The sequence below is a fragment of the Peromyscus eremicus genome, chromosome 15 (assembly GCF_949786415.1).
Source record: "Peromyscus eremicus chromosome 15, PerEre_H2_v1, whole genome shotgun sequence".
In the NCBI taxonomy this organism is placed as follows: Eukaryota; Metazoa; Chordata; class Mammalia; order Rodentia; family Cricetidae; genus Peromyscus; species Peromyscus eremicus.
The window spans coordinates 52,998,799-53,020,504 of NC_081431.1; the positions used below are offsets into that span (position 1 = coordinate 52,998,799).

A 21,706-nucleotide genomic window follows, 5' to 3' on the forward strand; every position below is an offset into this window, starting at 1 on the left:
TGTTCCGTTAGCGGGCACTCTCCTGGGGAGGGCTCCCAGACTGAAGAAAAAGAGAGGGAGTTGAGTAAGCATTCATCACTGCTCTCTGCAATGGGACTGTGGTTGCCACGTGACCAGCTGCTCCTGCTCCTGTGGCTGCCCTTACCTTGTGTCTCCAAGAAGTGTGAGTCAAAGTAATTCTTTCATCCCTTAAGTTGCTGTGGTCAGTATCCTGTCACACCCACAAGACAAGCAACTATTCCAATAGTTATTGGCAGTTGAATTCCTAGTGGAATTGAGAGCTTTGGTGTATTACATTTAACAGATTAGGAAGAAAACCATTTGAAAACACCTACCTGTATAGAGTCAATGTATGACTTGGGGTGCTAGAGCAGTGAGTTTAGTATCTCACTCTAGAAAGTTCTTACGGCCTGAAGAGCGTGCTTGAATGTTCTGTGCTTAATTGATTCACCTATATGATTGAGATAGCAACAGCTTACCAAACCCCACGCAATCTAACAGTGTGGCCCTATTTGTATTATTTCCTAGCTGGATTCTGTCAGTAACATGCACAAGGATAACTTAAAATTGTCTTATATTCAAATTGAATATGACAAAGAAAAAAAGTGAACGATCAGGAGCCATGTCCCACAAAGTGATATCCCAAATAAAGTTCTTAGTGAAGGGCTCTAACTAAACAAAGGAGTAAGTGGCTTCTTCCCCACTTACACTATATACATACAAATACAGTCCATGTTCTTGGAGACACCAGCAGTGGGTGGAAACCTGGAGGACACCACATTCAGAATTGTGGAAAGAGGTTCCAAGTGTAACAGGTTGGGCGTTGAGTATCTGCCTGGGTTCTGCACTAATTCAGCATGCTGCAGACACTTTTTGTAACTATATTCCTTACTATACGATACCTCAATGTTAGAAAATCAGCGTTTCAAATGTTGATTTTTGAGTTACTCATTTATATCCAAGGAAACACGGGCCAGTTGCCTCACACATATGAAAAGAATTCCTTGGAAGACTGATTTCATGAATTTAGAAGAAGCAATCCTCTCCTTATCACCCCTTAACATGACAATCTCAGCAAAGTTTCTTTACTGTGCCTGGGTGTTGGTCCTGAAAACACTGCCTAACTGAAGTTCCTTCCCTAAATTATTTTTAAAAGAGCTGCCATTGCTTTCTGTTCTGTGGTTATGAAATCCAGAGGCGATCTACCAGCCCCTGCTTCTCACATTCCGAGAAACCTGAACTTTTTTCCAAGGACAACAATCTGGCTTTTACAAGAACAATCCAGCAGGTCACAGGCAGGGCACAGTAAGCGCTGGGATCAAACGCCCACACTGCTAGACTTGTGGTCTACCCTTTTAGTTTACTTTGCAGAAGTTGCTGGGGGGCGGAGCATCTAGCGATCCTGATTTCCTAAACCGATTTTCAACTTCCCTTTGAGGCAAGTCTGTCCCTGCAGTAACCACAGTTCTTAGCAGGAGAGAACTGGATGGTGCTGTACTTCTCTGCGTCCCAGAAAGATCCGAACCATGAGACTATCAGCAAGAATTATTTGGCTTGTATTATGGACTGTTTGTGTAGCAGAAGGTAAGCTTAAAACAGATAGCCTTTCTCCCTTCTGGCGGAGCCGCACTATAAAACATTTGCAGATAATATTTCTCATAGCAATTATTCAAATGAAGTCTAGAAAATGGGAAGTAATTCCTGGTCTGTAGCTTAATGGCTTTTGGTGGTAAGTTTAAAAACTGCAAGCAGTTCCTTTGGCTGCCATAATTGATGGTTCATCCTAATGTAAAACTCCAGACAGTGCTTAAAACATGTTTGTGCGATCCATAATTCAGCAGAGTCATTTAACTTGTAGTTAACGCATAATACAAACCCCTGCCTTTGCATGAGTATCCCTGAAATACTTCATGTAAAATAGTTAAAAAATGTAAATATTTATACTCAATGAAAACTTTTACAAGTGTTTTAGGGAGTGGATTTATTTCAGGCATAATTCTAACACTTCCTAAAAACATCACTTAGAACTGATACTGCCACAGCTTTAAAAGGTTTGTACATAAGAACTGCATGTATGAAAATAAAAGGATTATAAAATTTGACACATAACCTGAATATAATATTTGTGAGATCTGATTTATTTGGTTTCTTTTTTCGCCCCCGTGAGTATGTAGGGAACATATTCCTTGTGGAAGGCATTTGTGGACTGGGTAATGTGATTATTGGCACTCTTCTTCTTTGTCAGTAACAGAAGCTCTGACTCTATCATTCAGTTCAATTCTACCAAAATTGTTCACTTTATCCAAGGAAGGGGTTTACTTTCCCAGTTCATGATAGGTAACTAGTGAAATGATAGATACTCAACTAACTTTTCTTTTTGTTCCGTTTTCTTTTTTTTTTTTAAATAGGGTGTCACTACAGCCTAATTTGTCCTTGAACTCACTGTAGTCCTCCTGTGTAATGCTGAGGTTATAGGTATGAGCGACGGCCATACCTGACATAGCATTTGCTGTATCTAGTGAATAACATAATGTTAATCATTTTCCCAGACGTTTCACTTAGCCAACACTTTGCAATTTGAGCTTTTGCTGCAGCCTCTACTCACTGGGGAATATTAACAAGCCAGCTCTAACTGGATACTTACCAATCCAGATAAGAAAGGCAGACATGGTTTTCTCAGTCATATCTTTTGGTAGAGTCCTAAAAAATATTTATGTTTGTTTAATATACTTTTTGAAAGAGTGAACTTTTTCATCTATATTTTCTAATACTACGGTTTGAATTTTAGCTTTTAAGTCTTATATTCAGACACCTTGTAGACTAAGGCAGTCATTTCCTTATATATGAAAATATGAGTATTATTAAGATGAAATATGATTATATCGGCCAGGAGTTCTAAAGCAGTGTTGATATTATTAAATGTAACTCAAACTTTTCTTTTTTCATAAATCAATGCTTTTGATTTATTTTAATGTTCTACTTTCATAATGCTTGCTGAGAGATTTTTAAAGATATATTGTGAAAGAAAGATCTATTTTATTTCTAGCTAATTTTTAATCCTTAAGAAATGATACAAGTGAAATTAAGCTCTTTACATAACTACAAAGTGGAATTTTCAATATTAAAAGGAAGTGCCATGGAGTTTACATGATAATTTAATGCTAATGATTTAAAATTCTCACTTATATCATGGATTCCAGTTGATTTTCCTGTTACTGTTGGATTTGAATTTTCATCGGTATGTATTTAAATGTGGTGCCAGTTCTTGCTGATGAGTTGGGCAGATGCACCATACACATTACCGTTTCAAGTGCTGTACAGTCAGAGATGAAGCAAGAGTTTAGTATTTAAAGCATTATGTGGAGTAACCTCATAATATCCACAAAGTGCCTGTAATGCAAGAACAGATATGAGAAGTTCCACGGATTTTCAGTGGACACAGAGGTCCCTCCTCATTCTTAGCTTGGTTAGTAGCCTGTGTCTGTCTCAAATGTAAACAATTTGAACAGACTATCCACTTAACAGGAATTTCACCCTGCAGGATAGCTTGGATCAATTAAAAATAGTTACATATGCACTTCAATATTTGCTTCTGTTTCTATTCCCCACATCAGACACAGGGTAGTGGGCTGATTAAAAAATGGTTGTAAAATACTATCATAATAGACTTTCCTAAGCAGGGAAGAAAAATGCAAGCATTTCGTAAATCTTTTCTGCCCCGATAGAGATCAACATTCTTCCAAAAACCAATGATAACTAGCAGGTGAGCTGGACACGTTAATGAACTCTCTGGCCAGAGAATCTGACTATTTGAGTTAAATCTACCAGACCCACCTGGTGAAAGGAAGAAAAACACCTCCTCAGACCATGCTCCAGTTTCCATGTGCAGGCATGGCAACTGGATATTACATGTGCCCATATTTAAAAAAAAAAAAAAAAACAACTTTAAGAAAAAAAATTTAAAAAGGAAGCACTATGAGCCCAGCTTTCCTTTTGTCTTCCCTTTTCCATGTGTCAAGGGCTTCCTAATACCTTTTTAGTACAATGCCTGCCTGCATTCACACCCCTAGCTGCTAGGAACAGTAAATGCTGCTTCTTGCAAAATCACATGCTGTTCAGAATTGGGTCAGATTTACAGGACAACCTGTAACGTAAGAGTTCCTCAATCAAGCTGTGTAATTTCAGTTCTGGGGAATGGATTATATCCAAGCTTTCCAAGCGCACATTTTACTCTCACAATTGGATATTGTATGAAATTAGGCCGCAGCCCAGAATTGCTGAAATGAACCAATTAAACCTGTGCTGAAACACAACCAAATAACCACTGTGTGCTTTCTGGGGAGATAAGTGTTCTTTAATCCTGGAGGTTTAAAGGACAAAAAAAAAAAAAAAAAAAGTCCTTTCAGGCTTAGAGATTTTAATCACAGAATGGAGAATTTGTTTAATTCTATATTATGTTGTTTTAAGTGTAAGGTGTTTTCAAACTTAGTTTGACTCTGATGTGGAAAAATTGATGTTATATATATTAATTATGAATTAATAACAGTTACTCTTTGGGGAGTTGAAGGAAAAGTTATTTATGCTTTTATTTCAAATGCAACGATATAATGTCAAAAAGTCAAATGATATGATGTAAAATATTTCTGCCTTTTCTTAAGAGAAAGAATTTATATGGAAAGTGCTCTTACTTTTTCCTGCACTCTATGTCCAAAGTCAAAGGCAACTTATAGTGTAGGGTTCACCACATCTTAACTGAAAACCACATCTGCCACTTTTCCTCTAGCCTTAGCCATACTGAATACCAAAGTTTCCCGTGCCCCAAGTGACTCAGTGAAGAAGGACGAAACAAGTTACAATACAGAAGTGTTACATGTATCACGGAGTGGGTATCATGGCATGCAGTATTGTATGAATGGAGTTCGGTCACTGGTATCACAGCTGTGCTTTCTGTCTTCACTTTACTTCAATTCTTTGAGAGGAAGTCTCACCTTATGGCCCAAGCTGGCCTTGAACTCCTGGTTTTCCAGCCTCAGCCTCCCGAGCACTGGAATTCAACACCAAGAGCCACCTGCTCAGGCTTTCTATTACCCTCTCTCAACTAAATTCACAGGGATAGCTGGTCCTTCCTTATAAGAATGGGGAAAAAAATTCTTTTAAATGTCAGATGGTCAAAAACCTTCTGAACGAGCAATCAACTATTTCCCTTTCCAAAAGAAAAAAAAAAATTCATTAAAAGAGAAAAGACCAGCCTTTAAAACTTACATAAGAGTAACATTACACAGACTGAACAGGTTGTATTTACTAATATATATATATATGTATATACATATGTGCAGGTAATAACAATTATGAAAATAAGAGGCCATGAATTTGAAAAAGAGCAAGGAGGGGTATGTAGGAGGTTTGGGAGGGACAAAAGGAAATGGGGGAAATGATGTAATTATATATTAATTAAAAGAAATAATAGTAAAAAAGAAATAAGAATTTCTCTAGTAAATTGTAAAATAATGTGGATTTACGTGGTAAAAATATGTGTCTGTACACAAACTGCTGTGGTTGAGTTTACACATGAAATCAATCTTGGCCTCTTGCCTTTATGTCCTTTATCACATCAAAGGTTTGTAAACCTGTCATAGGATAAGCCAGGACTTACATGTATGCACCTTGTAAACATTTATTTCAAATTATAATGGATAGTTGGATTTACTGCTGCAGTCTTAACTATGAGTATCATAATAGTTTCAAAGCCAGAAGAAGACAACTTAAAAGTTCTGAAGTCACTCATCCTTGGTTTTTGTTTGGCCTTCTTGTTTAGGTCAAAAGAGAAAGAACTCACAATTACAACCAAAGCACCCATTGCAAATTAGATATTCCCCTTCCACTTGCAAAGTCATCACTTTATAACCACGCAAACAGCACAAGCCATATTGCAGTTATTCTCTTTCTCCCTAGAGCCTCCCTCTGTTGAATCTGAGAATTGGAACAAAAGAGAAGTAGTCTTTTTATCACAAGCCTTGGAAGCAATGCATGGAGAGACTCCCACATTTCCCTAGGGAAAGTGGCTGGATTAAAGAATCAGGATTGTGGCAGAGAAGACAGCATAGAAATTCTTCCTTGAGCCTTGAGTTTAGAATTTTTCAGATGGAGAGTCTACAGAGATGAGGTCAGGAAAACATGCGCCCTGTGTGATAAGGTTCCCTGCACAGTCTAGACATTTACTCAGCTCCTCAGTGGTAGTCCCCCAGGCCCCAGGGGCCAGAGGTCCAGTTATGTTGCCTTCTGCCACATTTGCTTCTTCTCAAGTCCACCCTAACAGAGTATGTGAGCGTTATAGATCTTTATGTAAACTACAAAAATGGTTAATACTAGTTAATTATCCAAATTAGCTTTCAATTTCAGTGGGGCAAGTAACCCCTACTTCCAAAACAGACGTCTTCAGGGATATTGTTGTATTTCCCTAAATGGTGTTATTTGGCATTGTGTAGTGTCCCACTTGTCTTCCATGTTTTCTCTTCTGAACTCTTAAAATACTTGATGTGTTTATAATGCCACAAATCCAGCCAACTTGTAATTTACACGGAAGGGACAATACAGTTAAATTTTGCTAATCTATGTAACATACTGTAAAATTTCACCAATAGAAGATAGAACTGGACAGTGGTAAGGGACAGTAGAAGAAAGTCATTCAGGGACAGGAAGCATTTCATACTGAAATGCTGTAATAGGTGGATGGAAAAATCATTCACGGGCAAGGTGGAGGGTGGATTGTGAAGGCAAACCTTGTTTACCTCCAGCACAGCCATATCCTAGAAATATGCCTTTTACCTGAATGTGATGTTAAACTACAACACTTAAGTGCAAACTGCAAACTAGAATTATTCTAAGGAAGAAATTGCCACATAGTAAATAGTCTTTATCTTTGACCTTAGATTGCTCAATTTTGAACTCTCCCTCCCCCTCCAAATTAATCCATTTTTATTTGCTGTCTCTGTCAGTCTGTCTTTACCACTTTCCTCTCCTACAAACACACACACACACACACACACACACACACACACACACACACACACACCATGCCCACCTTTCATCATTTGAGGAGATGCTGGCAACCAAGTTCTCAGGTGCTCAGTTGACTGATGGGTGCCTTATCCAGTTCTTAACTTCAGCGATTCTCAACATAGTGCATGAAAACCATGCAAGGTTATTGGGAGAAAACTGTTACATTTTGGTTAAAATTAAAGGAAAAAAAGGGTTCAGAGAAAGTCAAGTAATTAAACAGAAAAAGAAATGCCTACATGAAGTAATGAAAAGAACACAAGGATTTGATGGAGCACTTTTGTTTTGACATTTTCACTTAGAAAGCTTAGTTTCTCACGAACGGTGCTAACTGGAAATGCAATAGACAGAGGATGACTATAGAAACACCCCTTTAAAGGTTCCTAAGAACTCCTTACACTTCGAGCTATAGGCAAGAGATTCCTGGCTTCAAAAACTGCAGCACAGATTCACACTTGGGAGGTGGACAGATGAACAATGCAGTCCAGTCGTGGAGAGCTGTCGGTTCATGCAACAGGCCTCCAAGTTCACCAGACAACGGTTCCCTTGTCGTCTTCTTCTTTTTTCCTTCCCAGTCTTGTCCTTTTCTTCTTCTTCCACATCTTGTCCGCTAAGTGTCCCATGTGTCACTCTCAGCGTCATCTGTTCATAGTGACTCTATGGATGCATGTCCTGGAAATGCTTCTACAGTTCTGTTTGCGCTCACTGTTTATTTTATTCAGGATCACTTTTCAGTGAGTTCTAAGTACTGGGCCCTAAAATCATACTTTCCAAGAGGTAGTCATTCAGTGGATAGGAAAAGAATTAACAGTGCATTTAAATATTCAAATATTGTAGTCCATATTATAAACTATAAAGTTGCTAAAGTGGAAAACTGAAAGTTGGAAAGATGTGCTATAAATACAAAATGGAATTTTTTTCATCTGCAAAAAACAATGAATTATGAAATTAATAGGAAAAAATGGATGAATTCAGACTCAGAGATGAACACTGCAGTTCCCTTTCATATTTGTATCCTAGTTTTTAGTGCATATACTTAATAGTTATTTGTTTAATTATATATGTACATTTGTGGGTGTGAATTCTGCAGAGGACATGGAACTAGAAGTGGAAAAAGTGCTGTGGAGGAAGGGGCAATGAAAACACGTGACATGAACGCTGAAAGAACACCGTTAGGCAGGCACAGCAGGAGAGGGAGATGGGGAAGAAGGATCAGAGAGAATAAAATAAAACTACTTTGAAAAGCCATAAGAAGAGCACACCTTTAATCCTAGTACTAGGGAGGCAGAAGCAGGTGGATCTCTGTGAGTTCAAGGCCAACCTGATCTACAAAGTGAGTTCCAGGACAGCCAGGTCTACATAGAAAATTCCTGTCTGGTGGGGGTGGAGGGGTGCGAAGCCATAATAAAATATAAACCTTTGCATACTAATTTAAAAGCAAAATTAATAAATAAATAATTAGGATGGGTCAGGAGAGAGAGAGGATGACATTTGGCTAGAGATATTTTTTCTGTTTTAGTTTTATGCTGTTTCTCTAAAACAGAGTCGGACTAAATAGCACAAGCTGGCCTCATCTCACTGTCGTCTCTGTCCAGCATGCTGAGATTACAGGCATGCAGCCTCCTGTAGGCAGGAGGTTTTGAACTCTGCATAAGAGTTCATCAGATGATGGCAAAGAGGAGGTTAACGGATGGGGCAAACAGCAGTTATACAGAAAGAAATAAAGAGGTTCTGTAAAATGAGCTCCTCCCCACACATCCAAGTAAAGTCGCCTTAACTTCTCCAAGAATTAGGGGTAGAATTTTGAAAGGAGTCGTTTTCCTCTTTGTTTTAATCCTAATCCTCAGGATCCCACTGATAACCCTCAGTTTTGGTGCTGACGAACTTTCAGATTTTGGGTTTTTTGTTTGTTTGTTTGTTTTGTTTTGTTTATACTCTATCCTGTGGCTAAGTTCCTTTTTTTTTTTTTTTTTTTTTTTTTTTTTTGGTTTTTCGAGACAGGGTTTCTCTGTGTAGCTTTGCGCCTTTCCTGGAACTCACTTGGTAGCCCAGGCTGGCCTCGAACTCACAGAGATCCGCCTGGCTCTGCCTCCCGAGTGCTGGGATTAAAGGCGTGCGCCGCCGCCGCCGCCGCCGCCGCCGCCGCCGCCGCCGCCGCCGCCGCCGCCGCCACCACCACCACCACCACCACCACCACCACCACCACCGCCCGGCTGGCTAAGTTCCTTTTTGAGGCAGCCATTCAAGCCTAAGGAAAACCATTCAATATATACTAACAGTTTATTTTAAAAAGACAACAATGTGCTTGGAACTATATTTTGTGTGAGAAGACCACAGTCCAGGCATTGCCTGTGGTGGTATTGTGTCTCCCAATATATTGTGCACCCCAATAAACTTATCTGGGGTCAGAGAACAGAACACCCACTAGATAGACATAGAGGCCAGAAAATGGAGGCACACGTGCCTTTAATCCTATCACTCACTCGGGAGGCAGAGATCCATCTGACTCTGTGACTTCAAGGCCACACTGGAAACAGAACCAGGCATGGTGGCACACACCTTTAATCCCAGGAAGTGATAGCAGGAAGCAGAAAGGTATATGGAGGACCAGGAACTTTGGTCTTTTTTAGCTTTTAGGTTTTTGAGCAGTTCAGCTGAGATCCATTTGAGTGAGGACTCAGAAGCTTTCAGTCTGAGAAAACAAGATCAGTTGAGGGTTGACAAGGTGAGGTTGGATGTGGCTTGTTCTGCTTCTCTGATCTTTTAGCGATCACTCCAATACCTGGCTCCAATTATTTCATTTATAAGACTGGTTAGCAATTCGTGTTACAAGTGCCCATCTCAGAAGTGTGGATTGAGAGGATTTCAAGCTGCCTCCTCACAATCACACAAACACCAGCTGCTCCCCACACTGGTTTCTTCAAGGTTTTACCACCATGGGCCCTTAATTTTCTATGCTTTCCTCAAGGGTAACATTTTTACAAATAAACGACATAATCGTCCCTGTATATTTTAGAAGTAGAAATTTATTTTTTCAGATGGTTGTTAAGTGTCATTTGGACTTAAAATTTTTGTAGTTTGTTTTTTAAAGTACTTTATTGAAACTGATATTTTTCTTGATTCAAAAAATTACAAATTCTATATTCTTGCGCTGTTTGTTAATTCTCTGAATATTTTAATTAATTAAAACCTCTGTGGCTCACATATATCCATAAAATTAATATTCATTTATATCAAGAGGAAGGTATAAGGGAAATTTAATGTAAGTATCTATTTTTGATATTTCCATTTTATTCATTTGTTTTGTTTTTTTCTAAAGAACTTGTAGTTTTCAATTATAGTATATTCTACCATCTGTTAAGAGGTAATATTTTAAAAATGATACCATTTATTCTTTTCTAACATTTTAGAAGCTCTGGTAAATTAACAAAGAGGCTATCTCTGTCTTTAATATACCAAAAGTGTGGGTACGAGTTATACATTTCACAAAATAAGTAAATTTATTAAGATTTATTTTACTTCTGCAAGAACATTTCAAATAATAATTAAGAGACATATTGGCATTGGAAATAGGAATTGTATCTGGTTTGTGTGTTAGTACTAGCTCTTTAAAATTTGAATATGAAAAAACTGGTGAATCATGTTTACTAAAATATCAGATGTTTGCTTTTAACTTTAAAAATTTATACATTTATCTCCCTCAAGTTAAAGTAAAAAGACTCCTGTTTTCAGATAGTCAAACCTATACACAGTCATTTCTTTTCTGAAAAACATTTGAAATTGGCAAATACAGCCAAGTAAATAGAAAATCAACACAGGAAGTTTTAGAAACCAACATTAACTGTCAATTATGTTACTGCAAACACATAGGATCAGATTTTATTTGTCAGAATCTGAATAAATATGTAGATACAAGAAAGGTGAGTTTACTCATTTACCTTGAGCTAGAAGCAGAAGGCTTGCTTCGTTATCGAAGCTTTAAGTTAAATTATCCCTCTGAAAATCTTTTTATCCTTTTGTAAGTATTACTGTGGACCCTGTTTAATAAGCACCTGCCCTGTTTTGCTGACAATTTCCCATCTATTTCAAGCAAATGTGTTGTTGTACATTTATGTTGACAGATCGACTACATGAATGAAAACAACTTGTTACAATCTACTTAGAACTCTTGAGAATATTATTTCAGGGGAACTTGAGAAATCCTGTTTGTCACCGTCTTAAGATATGCTTAACTTATTGTAGAAATACAGTGAATTATTACTATTTTAGCTATAACATGAGTTACTGGTGCATATTATATTGAGAATCTAAACAAAGACAAACAGCACATGCATATGAAGGGAGAAGATCTGAGCAGCAACTGAAAGCAGAAAGATTATTCATTTTCAGAGAGCTCACATTTTGAAGCGCCAGGTTTTATGCTATGGTGGTGGTGGGGTATTAGCACCATCTAGTGTACAAAAGGCTTAATTACTGAAATGATGAAAATCAAATTTATTACACAAGTTTACTAAGACAAATGTTCTAAAAATTAGGAAAATACTCAAAGGAAATATGTGTACCTGAAAGTCTAAATAAGTGCTTACTCTTCTATAAAATATATTGGTCCTTTTATTTCATCACATGTTGTATAATGACATCTTATAGATACAAGTTATAGGTGGGATCTGTCTCAGGTTATTCTCTTGCCCTTAAAAGATATAGTTTAGAACAGAGTGGCAAACTGTTATGAAATCAAGAAGTAAAAGGCATCTGGCAAGTAAAATAATTTTAAAGATATTGTAGATAAAAAGCACTAGAATCTGCCATTTAAGAACCAACATGTTGGATTTTATTAATACAATCATTTAAATATCAGGGTATTTATTATAAAAGCAAGCAGCAGGCAATATTAAAAACAATTCTATTCCATAGCACTAATATTCCATAGCCATAATTCCAGCACTTGGGAAAATAATAAATAGGCAAGAGGATGGGTACATGGAAGGATGTAGGCACAGCTACTGTAGTAAAATGTTAAATGTGGGCACTAGACGTTTGCTGTATTGGCTTTCACTATAAATTCAAATATTCCTATATATCTGGAATTTTCTGTTAAAAATGTAAACAAAATGTTTCTCCTACGAAACTCAATATGAAAACACAGCACCTCTAATTTATTTCCCAACCCCAAACCATAAAGAGTGGTTAAAAAACATGAGCTAGTGTGTCTGCAAAACTTAAGCCCAGTTTCAGTTCTTCTTTTCAGATACCTTGAGAAAGTTACTAGATGTTTAAATTTCCACACCCTTAAGTAATTAAATGATGATAATGAAAAATAAATAAATACAATCAAGAGGCACACATTACTTATTAATTTTCTGCCCATTCTTTTTTTTTCTTTTTTTTATTTATTTTTATTTTTTTTTGTTTTTTTTTCATTCTTTTTATATACTACCCTTAGTTAATCTTTTGAAAAGTAAAGAGAATACCACATGCAAATATTGTTAATTTTATGTATTTAAAACATGTAACACATACTAATGAATAAACTATAAACATAGTATATTACTAATTATTATTCATTCACACCAAGAAACAGAGAATTTCCAGCACCCCAGAAGATTCCTGTTTATCTCCTCCAAATGGAACAACTTATCTTCAATACTATAATTATGATTTTGATCTTATTGTTTCACAGCTTGTGTATGCCTACATATATCCAATGTTGTTCTTAAATTTTATATTGATATTAATAGTCCTAGAATAATTGATACAACATTGTTGTTTTGAATTCATTACTAGGATACTTTCCATGTATTTTGTGGCATTGATGCAATATTTACCACATGCCTGTATCATAAATATTTATTAATTCAACTGTTGAGGTTGTACCTTCTAACTTTGAATATTAGCCATATTGTCATAATCTTTTCCACAAATGAAATTGGATTCACGTGCACATGCATTTCTTAGATATACTTTCAGTGATACAATTGCTGACCAATAGACAATTATTGTGGACATTGTATTTGTTCTGTCTCCAAACCACTATGTTGAAACTGAGATGGGTCTTAGGGACATAATTAAGTTTAGATGAGATCAGGAGAGTGGAGTCCTCAGAAAGAAATCAGCATCTTTAAAATAAGAGAAAGAGGTTTTATGCATCTAAACCTGTCTCTGTCTGTCCATTGTTATTTGGCTCTCTGCTCCCCCATCCCCACCCCCAACTCCCCACCTACTATGTGAGAATAAAGGGAAAATATATTCATCTGGGAACAAAGAACATTCCTTGTTAGGAATACATTGTGTTTAAGCTTCCCAATCTGTAGACTTTTTGTCCTATCAGCCCTCATTGACTAAGACAGAAACACACATTTTCAGCTTCAGTGTGAGTTATGGCCTCTGCCCCCTTTTCTGTCCCCTTTCTTGACATGATAGCTCCAACTTCCACTACATTAGTAGTTCTTTTCTTTTTTAAAAAATTTTTATTCTTTACATACATTACATCCCAACTGCAATTTCCCTTGCCTCCACATCTCCCAGTCCCCTCACTTCAATTCCCTATAGCTCCCCTATCCCCTAGATCCATATCTCCTCCATTTCCCTTCAAAAAATAAAAATAAAAATAGCAGGCCTTCCAGGGATATCAACTGCACATGGCATAACAAATTACATACAAATTACAATAAGACTAGGCACAAATCCTCATATCAGGACTGGACAAGGTGACCCAGTAAGAGGGAAAAGGTCCCAAGCACAGGCAAACGTGTCAGAGATATCCCCAATTCCTGCTGTTAGGGGTCCCACAAGAACACCAAGCTACACAACCATAACATATATGTGGCGGACCTATGTCAGACCCATACAGGCTCCCCATTTGGCGGTTCAGTCTCTGTGAGCCCCCATTCTTCATTACCAGGTTTTAATCTTTCACTTTCCCCCAAATGTTGAGCTTTTAAAATTTGTCTTTGTTGACAATACCACTTGTTTTTACATTTAACGATTATTATGTCTATGTAAATAGGTATGTCAAATATTGGTTTGTTTGTATTGTAGATTGTAAAGGTCCTCCTCCAAAACAAAATACAGAAATTCTGACAGGTTCTTGGCCTGACGAACCATATGAAGAAGGTACTCAGGCCACCTACAAATGCCGCCCTGGATACCGAACACTTGGGACTATTATTAGAGTATGCAAGAATGGAGAATGGGTGGCTTCTAACCCATCCAGGATATGTCAGAGTAAGTACATCATGTTTAAGAAACTTAAGAAAACGTTTAGTTTTGAATGTACTACATGTTTTATGTTGTAACACTATAAAATTATATCACTATGGTAACCAAAAGATAGAACATCATTTTAAAATTTAGTAATACTACAAAATTAAAAATGGAAGTAGGCACTTAGCTTCAACTATAAAATATCCTTTGCTGTTTGCAGTTTTTCTTCTAATCAATGATATCCAAATGTGCTTGATCCCCTGATTCCTACATAAGGTGTGGTCCATGGACTATTGATTAATACTGAATCTTCTTTTTTTTAATTTTAGAAAAGCCATGTGGGCATCCTGGAGATACACCCTTTGGGTCCTTTAGTCTGGCAGTTGGAACTGGGTTTGAGTTTGGTGCAAAGGTTGTTTATACCTGTAATGACGGGTATGTTGTCAATATTAAAAGGCTTATCATTGAAATTATATGTAAGATGTCTACAAGTTTGTACTTTAATGAGACTGAATTTTACTATTAACATTAAAAAATAACATAAAGCTATCATGTGAGTAATTTTATTTGAATGCCATGCTATCTTTATAATATTGAAAAGTTGAGTGAGTTAGGATTATTCTGGCATAGTATTGAAATAAGGGAGTGCTAAGTCAGTACACATAAAAGTTAAGCGTTCAGCTGATAAATCCTACTACATTCCACTATTTGCACAATATTATGTGAAATGGGACAGTTTTATATATTAGGGACAATAGGAATTGTGAAAACAGTTATGTTATACAATAACCCTCTTAAAAAGACTTTTATCGTATTTAAAGAAAGCAAGAGGATTTTTTAATTTTAACTTTTTAAATTAAATTAATTTATTTATTTTACATACCAACCACAGTTTTCCCTCCATCCTCTCCTCTGTTCCCCCCTCCCCTGATCCACTCCTCAGAAAGGGTAAGGCCTCCCATGGGAGTCAACAACCCATGGCATATCAAGTTGAGGCAGGACCAAGCTCCTCCCCTGCTGCATCAAGGTATCCCACCATAGATAATAGGTTCCAAAAAGCCACCTCTTGACCACTAGATTCTGGTCCCACTGCTGGGGCCCAAAAATAGACCAAGAAAGCAAGACTTTTATTTATGAATTAAATCTCTATCACCTGAATGCTATTGTTAAAACTTAGTAGTATGCAAATTACTTTTATTATATGGGACTCAAAAGCTAATTTTTCAGAATCATTGACTCTGCCCTCTGACCAGCTATTGGGTCTCAAGGTTGATGTCATCACTGAGTCCTCAGCTCTTCATTTTCTATCAGTTTTCCTCATTGCCACAGGTTATTTTTAAAAGTTCATATGGGAAAATTAGGAACTCTATAATATTATACTAAATAAGTATAAGTAAAATTAAACATTGTGAATGGAATCTTTTTGTTGCCCTTTATTTCCTAATTTGAGGTAATGAACTATAACAGTTTAAACTTTTTAGGCTTTGGAATTAGCTCTAAAGCATTCCCAAACTAGAGTACTCAATATTCATAAACTATAACCTCATTCCTATCCCTTCTCTGACAAAAGTGAAAACTTCTCAGCATCATGGGATAGGCAGGGGAAGTCAATATGACCCACATTTGAAGCCCTTCCAACAAAAATCCTGAGATCCTGCAAGTACCCACTGGGTACTCATTTCTCATCTGGCTTCTCCTTGTTCACAACCTGAAGAAGAGTTTGTAAACTCATTTTTATCTCAATTTGCATTCATCACCACACACCTTATTGCACACAGCCAACACGGATTGCCTTGGCATGAGTTTTTCAGGCTGTTCCACTGTTCATCTCTGAATTAGTTCATCCCAGGCTGGCCTCCCTGTTTTGGGTTTCACCCTTGTCCTGAAAAGGGGAATCAAAACTCATATGCTTTCTTCATTTGAATCCCTCAGTCTCAGAACTTAATATTTACAATTTGGAGGAAATGAGCTGAATATTTTCCTCTGACTCTGAGTGTCTTGTACTCTTTGTTATCTCGTTCAATCTATCTATCTATCTATCTATCTATCTATCTATCTATCTATCTATCTATATATATATATATATATATATAAAGAATAAACACTGATGGAACCCTATTATGTCAGGAACTTTGTATATTGAGCTTCCATCACCAACAGAAATCTGTTGGCGAAATTACTGACACCTATCAATGAGAGTCCTCACACCATGTAGGATCAGTAGGTAAAAATAGTTCACGTTAATTTAAATTTTTATTAAAGAATGTTTTATCTATCTTGAGGAATACATGTCTGTTTGTTTTAACCCAGAAGTAAAGCTATGGATAGAGTAGGCTTATTGCATCCCTGTTTTATTGCTCACCTTTTTTAGTCCTATAGCTCTGTCTTCATTTTCTCTGCTGGGTATAGGTTTAGTTACATATTATTTAGCAGAATGATTCCTATGAGCAATCATTTTTTTTTGTCCTGCATGTAGGTGATTTTGAGATGACATTGCAAAAAGTTTTTTTCTGTATGGAAAACCATTTTCTCCTCCTCTCCCCTCCCTCCATGAACATAGGTTCAGGAAAGTTTTGTGTGGAATTTTACAGAATGTCTGAAGGAGCATGGCATGACAGGTTGGTCTCTAATATGGATGGAAAGTCTTTACTGGAAACTTTGCTTTTTCTGTTGGAAGAGTACACATTCTGCCTCATAAGGGAGCTAGAGTATCACATTTATAGTCAATGATTACATCTCCTCTACAGCGAGTATCCAGTAAACCTTTAATTCCAAGCTCCTTGACTAAGTTATTCTGCTGAAGTGTTTTTTTTTTTTCCTATAAAGAATTAGGAGCAAGATGAGAATAATATAAAAAAGAGAACATTTTTCTTTTTCTTAAAAATATCTTACTGGAGGACATCCATGGTAGTAAAGAGCTTAACAGTACGTAAGAATACATGATGTCTTAACACAACTTTGTTTTGTTTGTGTTTTTAGGTATCAACTCTTAGGTGAGATTGATTATCGTGAATGTGATGCAGATGGGTGGACCAATGATGTTCCATTATGTGAAGGTAAATAAAAAGCAGTTTGACAAGAATAACTAAACACCTAAAGTAGTTAAGATTTTTCCACATTTTATAGAAAAATATTCTTGAAGTTTACATTTGCGTATATCTTATTCATAATATTTTATAGTTTCTAGTATAAAACAGAACATAGCTGTTTTGTCAGAGTATTATTTTGTATTTCTATGTACTAAGTACACTAAGTCTAGAGGGTGGTAAATTTCTCAGGGCTAGTGTAGATTCTTTGGGGATCATGGATTTGACCCTCGGCACACAAGGGTCATCAATAAAACTCAAAACTATCTAAAAACATTAAAAAATACAAACAGAGATTGATAGGATTTTATGACCAATCTGATTATTAGAAATACCAAAGCCAAATTTTCTTTTATTTTTAGGTTTCAAAAAATTAATAATACATACATACATCCCAACTTAATAAAAGGTCAGAATTTGAAAGCTGTATTCATGAAGAATGTCTCCCCTAACAACCATGCAGTTACAGGGACGTCTGTAGGCCACCACTGTGGTAGAGAATGTGATTGAAACATCTATTAACAGTATGCTGATGTGAAGGTTTTTCCACAGCCTTAACTTTAGCCAAAAGAAAAGAAAGAAAGAAAAAAGGCAAGAATTAAGAAAGAACTCTCTATTCTTATACCTCTTGCTCGTATGTTCTGCAAACAGCAAGAATGAGTGAATACAGGTCTTGTTTGTGAGTTTGGGGAAAATAGTCCAAATCTCTAGTCACTATGGAAATAGTAAAGGCCCATTCAAATGCTATGTCCTATTTCCATGGTATGAAATAAGGGAGAGAAAGAAGAGCAGGTTGGGGGTGGAAGGAGAGAGAGAAAGAGAATGTGATCACATTGGACATTCTCATGCCTGGAGAAATGCAGAGACTTTTCAGATAAGGACATGAGAAGTGGTTCCAGGGAACACTGACATCAGAATTACATGAGATGCTTGTTTAAAATTGAGCTTTGAGACCACCAAATGGCCTGTCGAATCGGTATCTTTGGCTGGGAAGACAAGGAAACACCCCTAGGACGTCTATTCCATCCAAAGTTTCTTCAGGCAACATAAACTTTGAGCACCTTCATGACAGATAAATTTTAAGTAAAATAAAAAAATGAACACCAAGGTGGAAAGGAAAAGTAAGGACAATTTCTCTATCAGAAGAAATATCTTAAAATTCATTACGTTTCCATCTTTTTTTCTTTAAGATTTTTTTTTATTCATTTTACATGCCAACCACAGATCATACTCTCATCCTTCTTCCCAGTACCCCCAGCCTTCCCCCCAAACCCTCTAAACCCCAAACTCCCACCACCAGTTCTCTCCTCTAAAAGGGTAAAGCCTCCCATGGAGAGTCAGCAAAGCCTGTTACATTTAGTTGAGGCATGACCAAGCCCCTCCCCACTGCATCAAGGTTGAGCAAGGCATCCCACCACAGGTAATGGGCTCCAAAAAGCTAGCTCATGCACCAGGGATAGATCCTGATCCCACTGTTGGAGCCCCTCAAACAGACTAAGCTACACAACTATCTCCCGTGTACAGAGAGCCTAGTCTGGTCCCATGCAGGATCCACAGCTGTTGGCATAAAGGTCATGAATTCCCACAAGCTTGGTTCAGTTGTCTCTGTAGATTTCCCCATCACGATATTGACCCCCATTGCTAATATAATCCCTCCTCCCTCTCTTTTACTGGATTCCCAGAGCTCAGCCTGGTGCTTGGCTGTGGATCTCTACTTCTCTCAGTTACTAGATGAAGGCTCTATGATGACAGTTAGGATAGTCACCAATCTGATTACCAGAGTAGGCCAGTTCAGTTACCCTCTCCACTATTGCAGTAGTCTAAGCTGGGGTTAGCCTTGTAGATTCCTGGGAACTTCCCTAGCACCAGGTTTCTTCCTAACCCCGTAATGTCTCCCTCTATCAAGATGTCTTTTTCATTGCTCTCCAACTCTGTCCCTTCACCAGCTTGACCATCCCATTCCCTCATGTTCTCATCCCCCTTCCCCTCCCTTTTATTGCTGCCCCACTCCCCAGTTCCCAGTTTACTGATGGAACTCTCATCTATTTCCCCTTTCCACAGCAATAAATGTGTCCCTCTTAGGGTCCTCTTTGTTAGCTAGCTTCTCTGTAGCTTTAGGTTGTAGTCTGGTTAGCCTTTGCTTTACATCTAGTATTGACTTATGAGTGAGTACATAACATACCATGTTTGTCATTCTGAGTTTGGGTTACCTTACTCAGGATGATATTTTCTAGTTCCATTCATTTGCCTGCAGATTACATGATGTCATTGGGGTTTTTTTTTGTTATTGTTGTTTTTTGTTTTGTTTTTCAAGACAGGGTTTCTCTGAGTAGCTTTGCGCCTTTCCTGGAACTCACTTGGTAGCCCAGGCTGGACTCGAACTCACAGAGATCCTCCTGGCTCTGCCTCCCAAGTGCTTGGATTAAAGGCATGAGCCACCACCACCCAGTGATTTTTTTTTACAGCTGCATAATACTCCATTATGTATATGTGCCATGTTTTCTTTATCCATCCTTCCATTATGGGGCATCTAAGTTATTTCTAGGTTCTGGTTATTATGAATAATGCTGCTATGAACATAGTTTAGCAAGTGCCCTTGTGGTATGATTGAATATTCCTTAGGTATATTCCCAAGAGTGGTATCATTGGGTCATGAGACAGATTGATTCCAAATTTTCTGAGAAGTCACCATACTAATTTCCAAAGTGGCTGTACAAGTTTTCACTCCCATCAACAGTGAAGGATTGTTCCCCTTGCTCCACATCATCTCCAACATAAGCTGTCCTTGGTGTTTTTGATCTTAGCCATTCTAACAGGTGTAAAATGATATTTCAGAGTTGTTTTGATTTGCATTTTCCTGATGACTGAGGATGTTGAGCAATTCCTTAAATGTCTGTTGGCCATTGAACATACCTCTGTTAAGAATTCTCTGTTTAGATCTGTACTCCATTTTTTAATTGGATTATTTTGGTATTTTGATGTCTAGTTTCTTGAGTTCTTTGTATATTTTGGAGATCAGCCCTCTGTCAGATGTAGTGTTGATGAAGATCTTTTCCCATTCTATAAACTTCCATTTTGTATTATTTACTGTGCCCTTTGCCTTACAGAAGCTTCTCAGTTTCAGGAGATCCCATTTATTAATTATTGCTCTTAGTATCTGTGCTACTGGTGTTATATTTAGGAAGTAGTCTCCTGTGTTAATACATTCAAGACTACTTCGTACTTTCTCTTCTATCAGGTTCAGTGTAACTGGATTTATGTTGAGATCTCTGATCCATTTAGAATTGAGTTTTGTACATGGCAATAGATATGAATCTATTTGCAATCTTCTGCATGTTGGTGTCCAGTTATATTTGTTGAAGATGTTTTCTTTTTTTCATTGTACAGTTTTTGCTTCTTTATCAACAGTCAGGTGCTCATAGGTGTGTGGATTAATGTTAGGGTCTTCAATTCGATGTCATTGGTCAACATGTCTGTTTTTATGCCAATACCAAGCTGTTTATATTAGTATAGCTCTATAGTAGAGCTTGAAGTCAGGGATGGCGATGCCTCCAGAAGTTCCTTTATTGTACAGGATTGTATTATCTGTCCTGGGTTTTTTTTTTCCATATGAAGTTGAGTATTGTTCTTTCCAGGTCTGTGAAGTTTTGGGTTGGGATTTTGATGGGGATATCATTGAATCTGTAGATTGCTTTTGGTAAGATTGCCATTTTTATTATGTTTGTTCTACCTATCCATGAGCATTGGAGATCTTTCCATTTTCTGATATCTTCCTCAATTTCTTTTTTCAGAGACTTAAAGTTCTTGTCATATAGGTCTTTTACTTTTTGGTTAGAGTTACCCCAAGGTATTTTATATTATTTGTGGCTATTGTAAAGGGTGATTTTATTGTTGTTGTTGTTGTTGTTTCTTTCTCAGCCCATTTATTATTTGTATATAGGAGGGCTACTGATTTTTTTTTTACTTAATTTTGTATCCCACCTCATTACTGAAGGCGTTTATCAGCTGTAGGAGTTCCCTGGTAGAATTTTTGTGGTCACCTGTGTATAGTATAATATTGTCTACAAATAGCAAAAGTTTGACTTCTTCCTTTCCAGTTTGTATCCTCTTGATCTCTTTTTGTTGTCTTACTACTCTAGCTATAACTTCGAGTACTATAATGAATAGATAAGGGGAGAGTAGACAGCCTTGTCTTGTTCCTGATTTTAGTGGAATTGCTTTGAGGTTTCTCTCCATTTAATTTGATGTTGTTTGTTAGCTTGCTGTAAATTGTCTTTATTATGTTTAGGTATGTTCCTTGTATTCCTGATCTCTCCAGGACTTTTATCATGAAGGGGTGTTGGATTTTGTCAAAGGTTTTT

General features: G+C 37.1%; 1 protein-coding gene across 1 annotated transcript in view; it reads left to right on the forward strand.

Moving 5' to 3' along the window:
* The first annotated feature begins 1,476 nt into the window (after positions 1-1,476).
* Cfh (complement factor H) overlaps positions 1,477-21,706 on the forward strand; it is an 83,677-nt gene continuing 63,447 nt past the window's right edge. The window contains exons 1-4 of the mRNA XM_059280089.1: positions 1,477-1,584; positions 14,095-14,280; positions 14,589-14,694; positions 17,239-17,315. Coding sequence (XP_059136072.1) covers positions 1,527-1,584; positions 14,095-14,280; positions 14,589-14,694; positions 17,239-17,315 — 427 coding nt within the window. The 5' untranslated portion in view covers positions 1,477-1,526. The remainder of the gene's footprint in view (positions 1,585-14,094; positions 14,281-14,588; positions 14,695-17,238; positions 17,316-21,706) is intronic.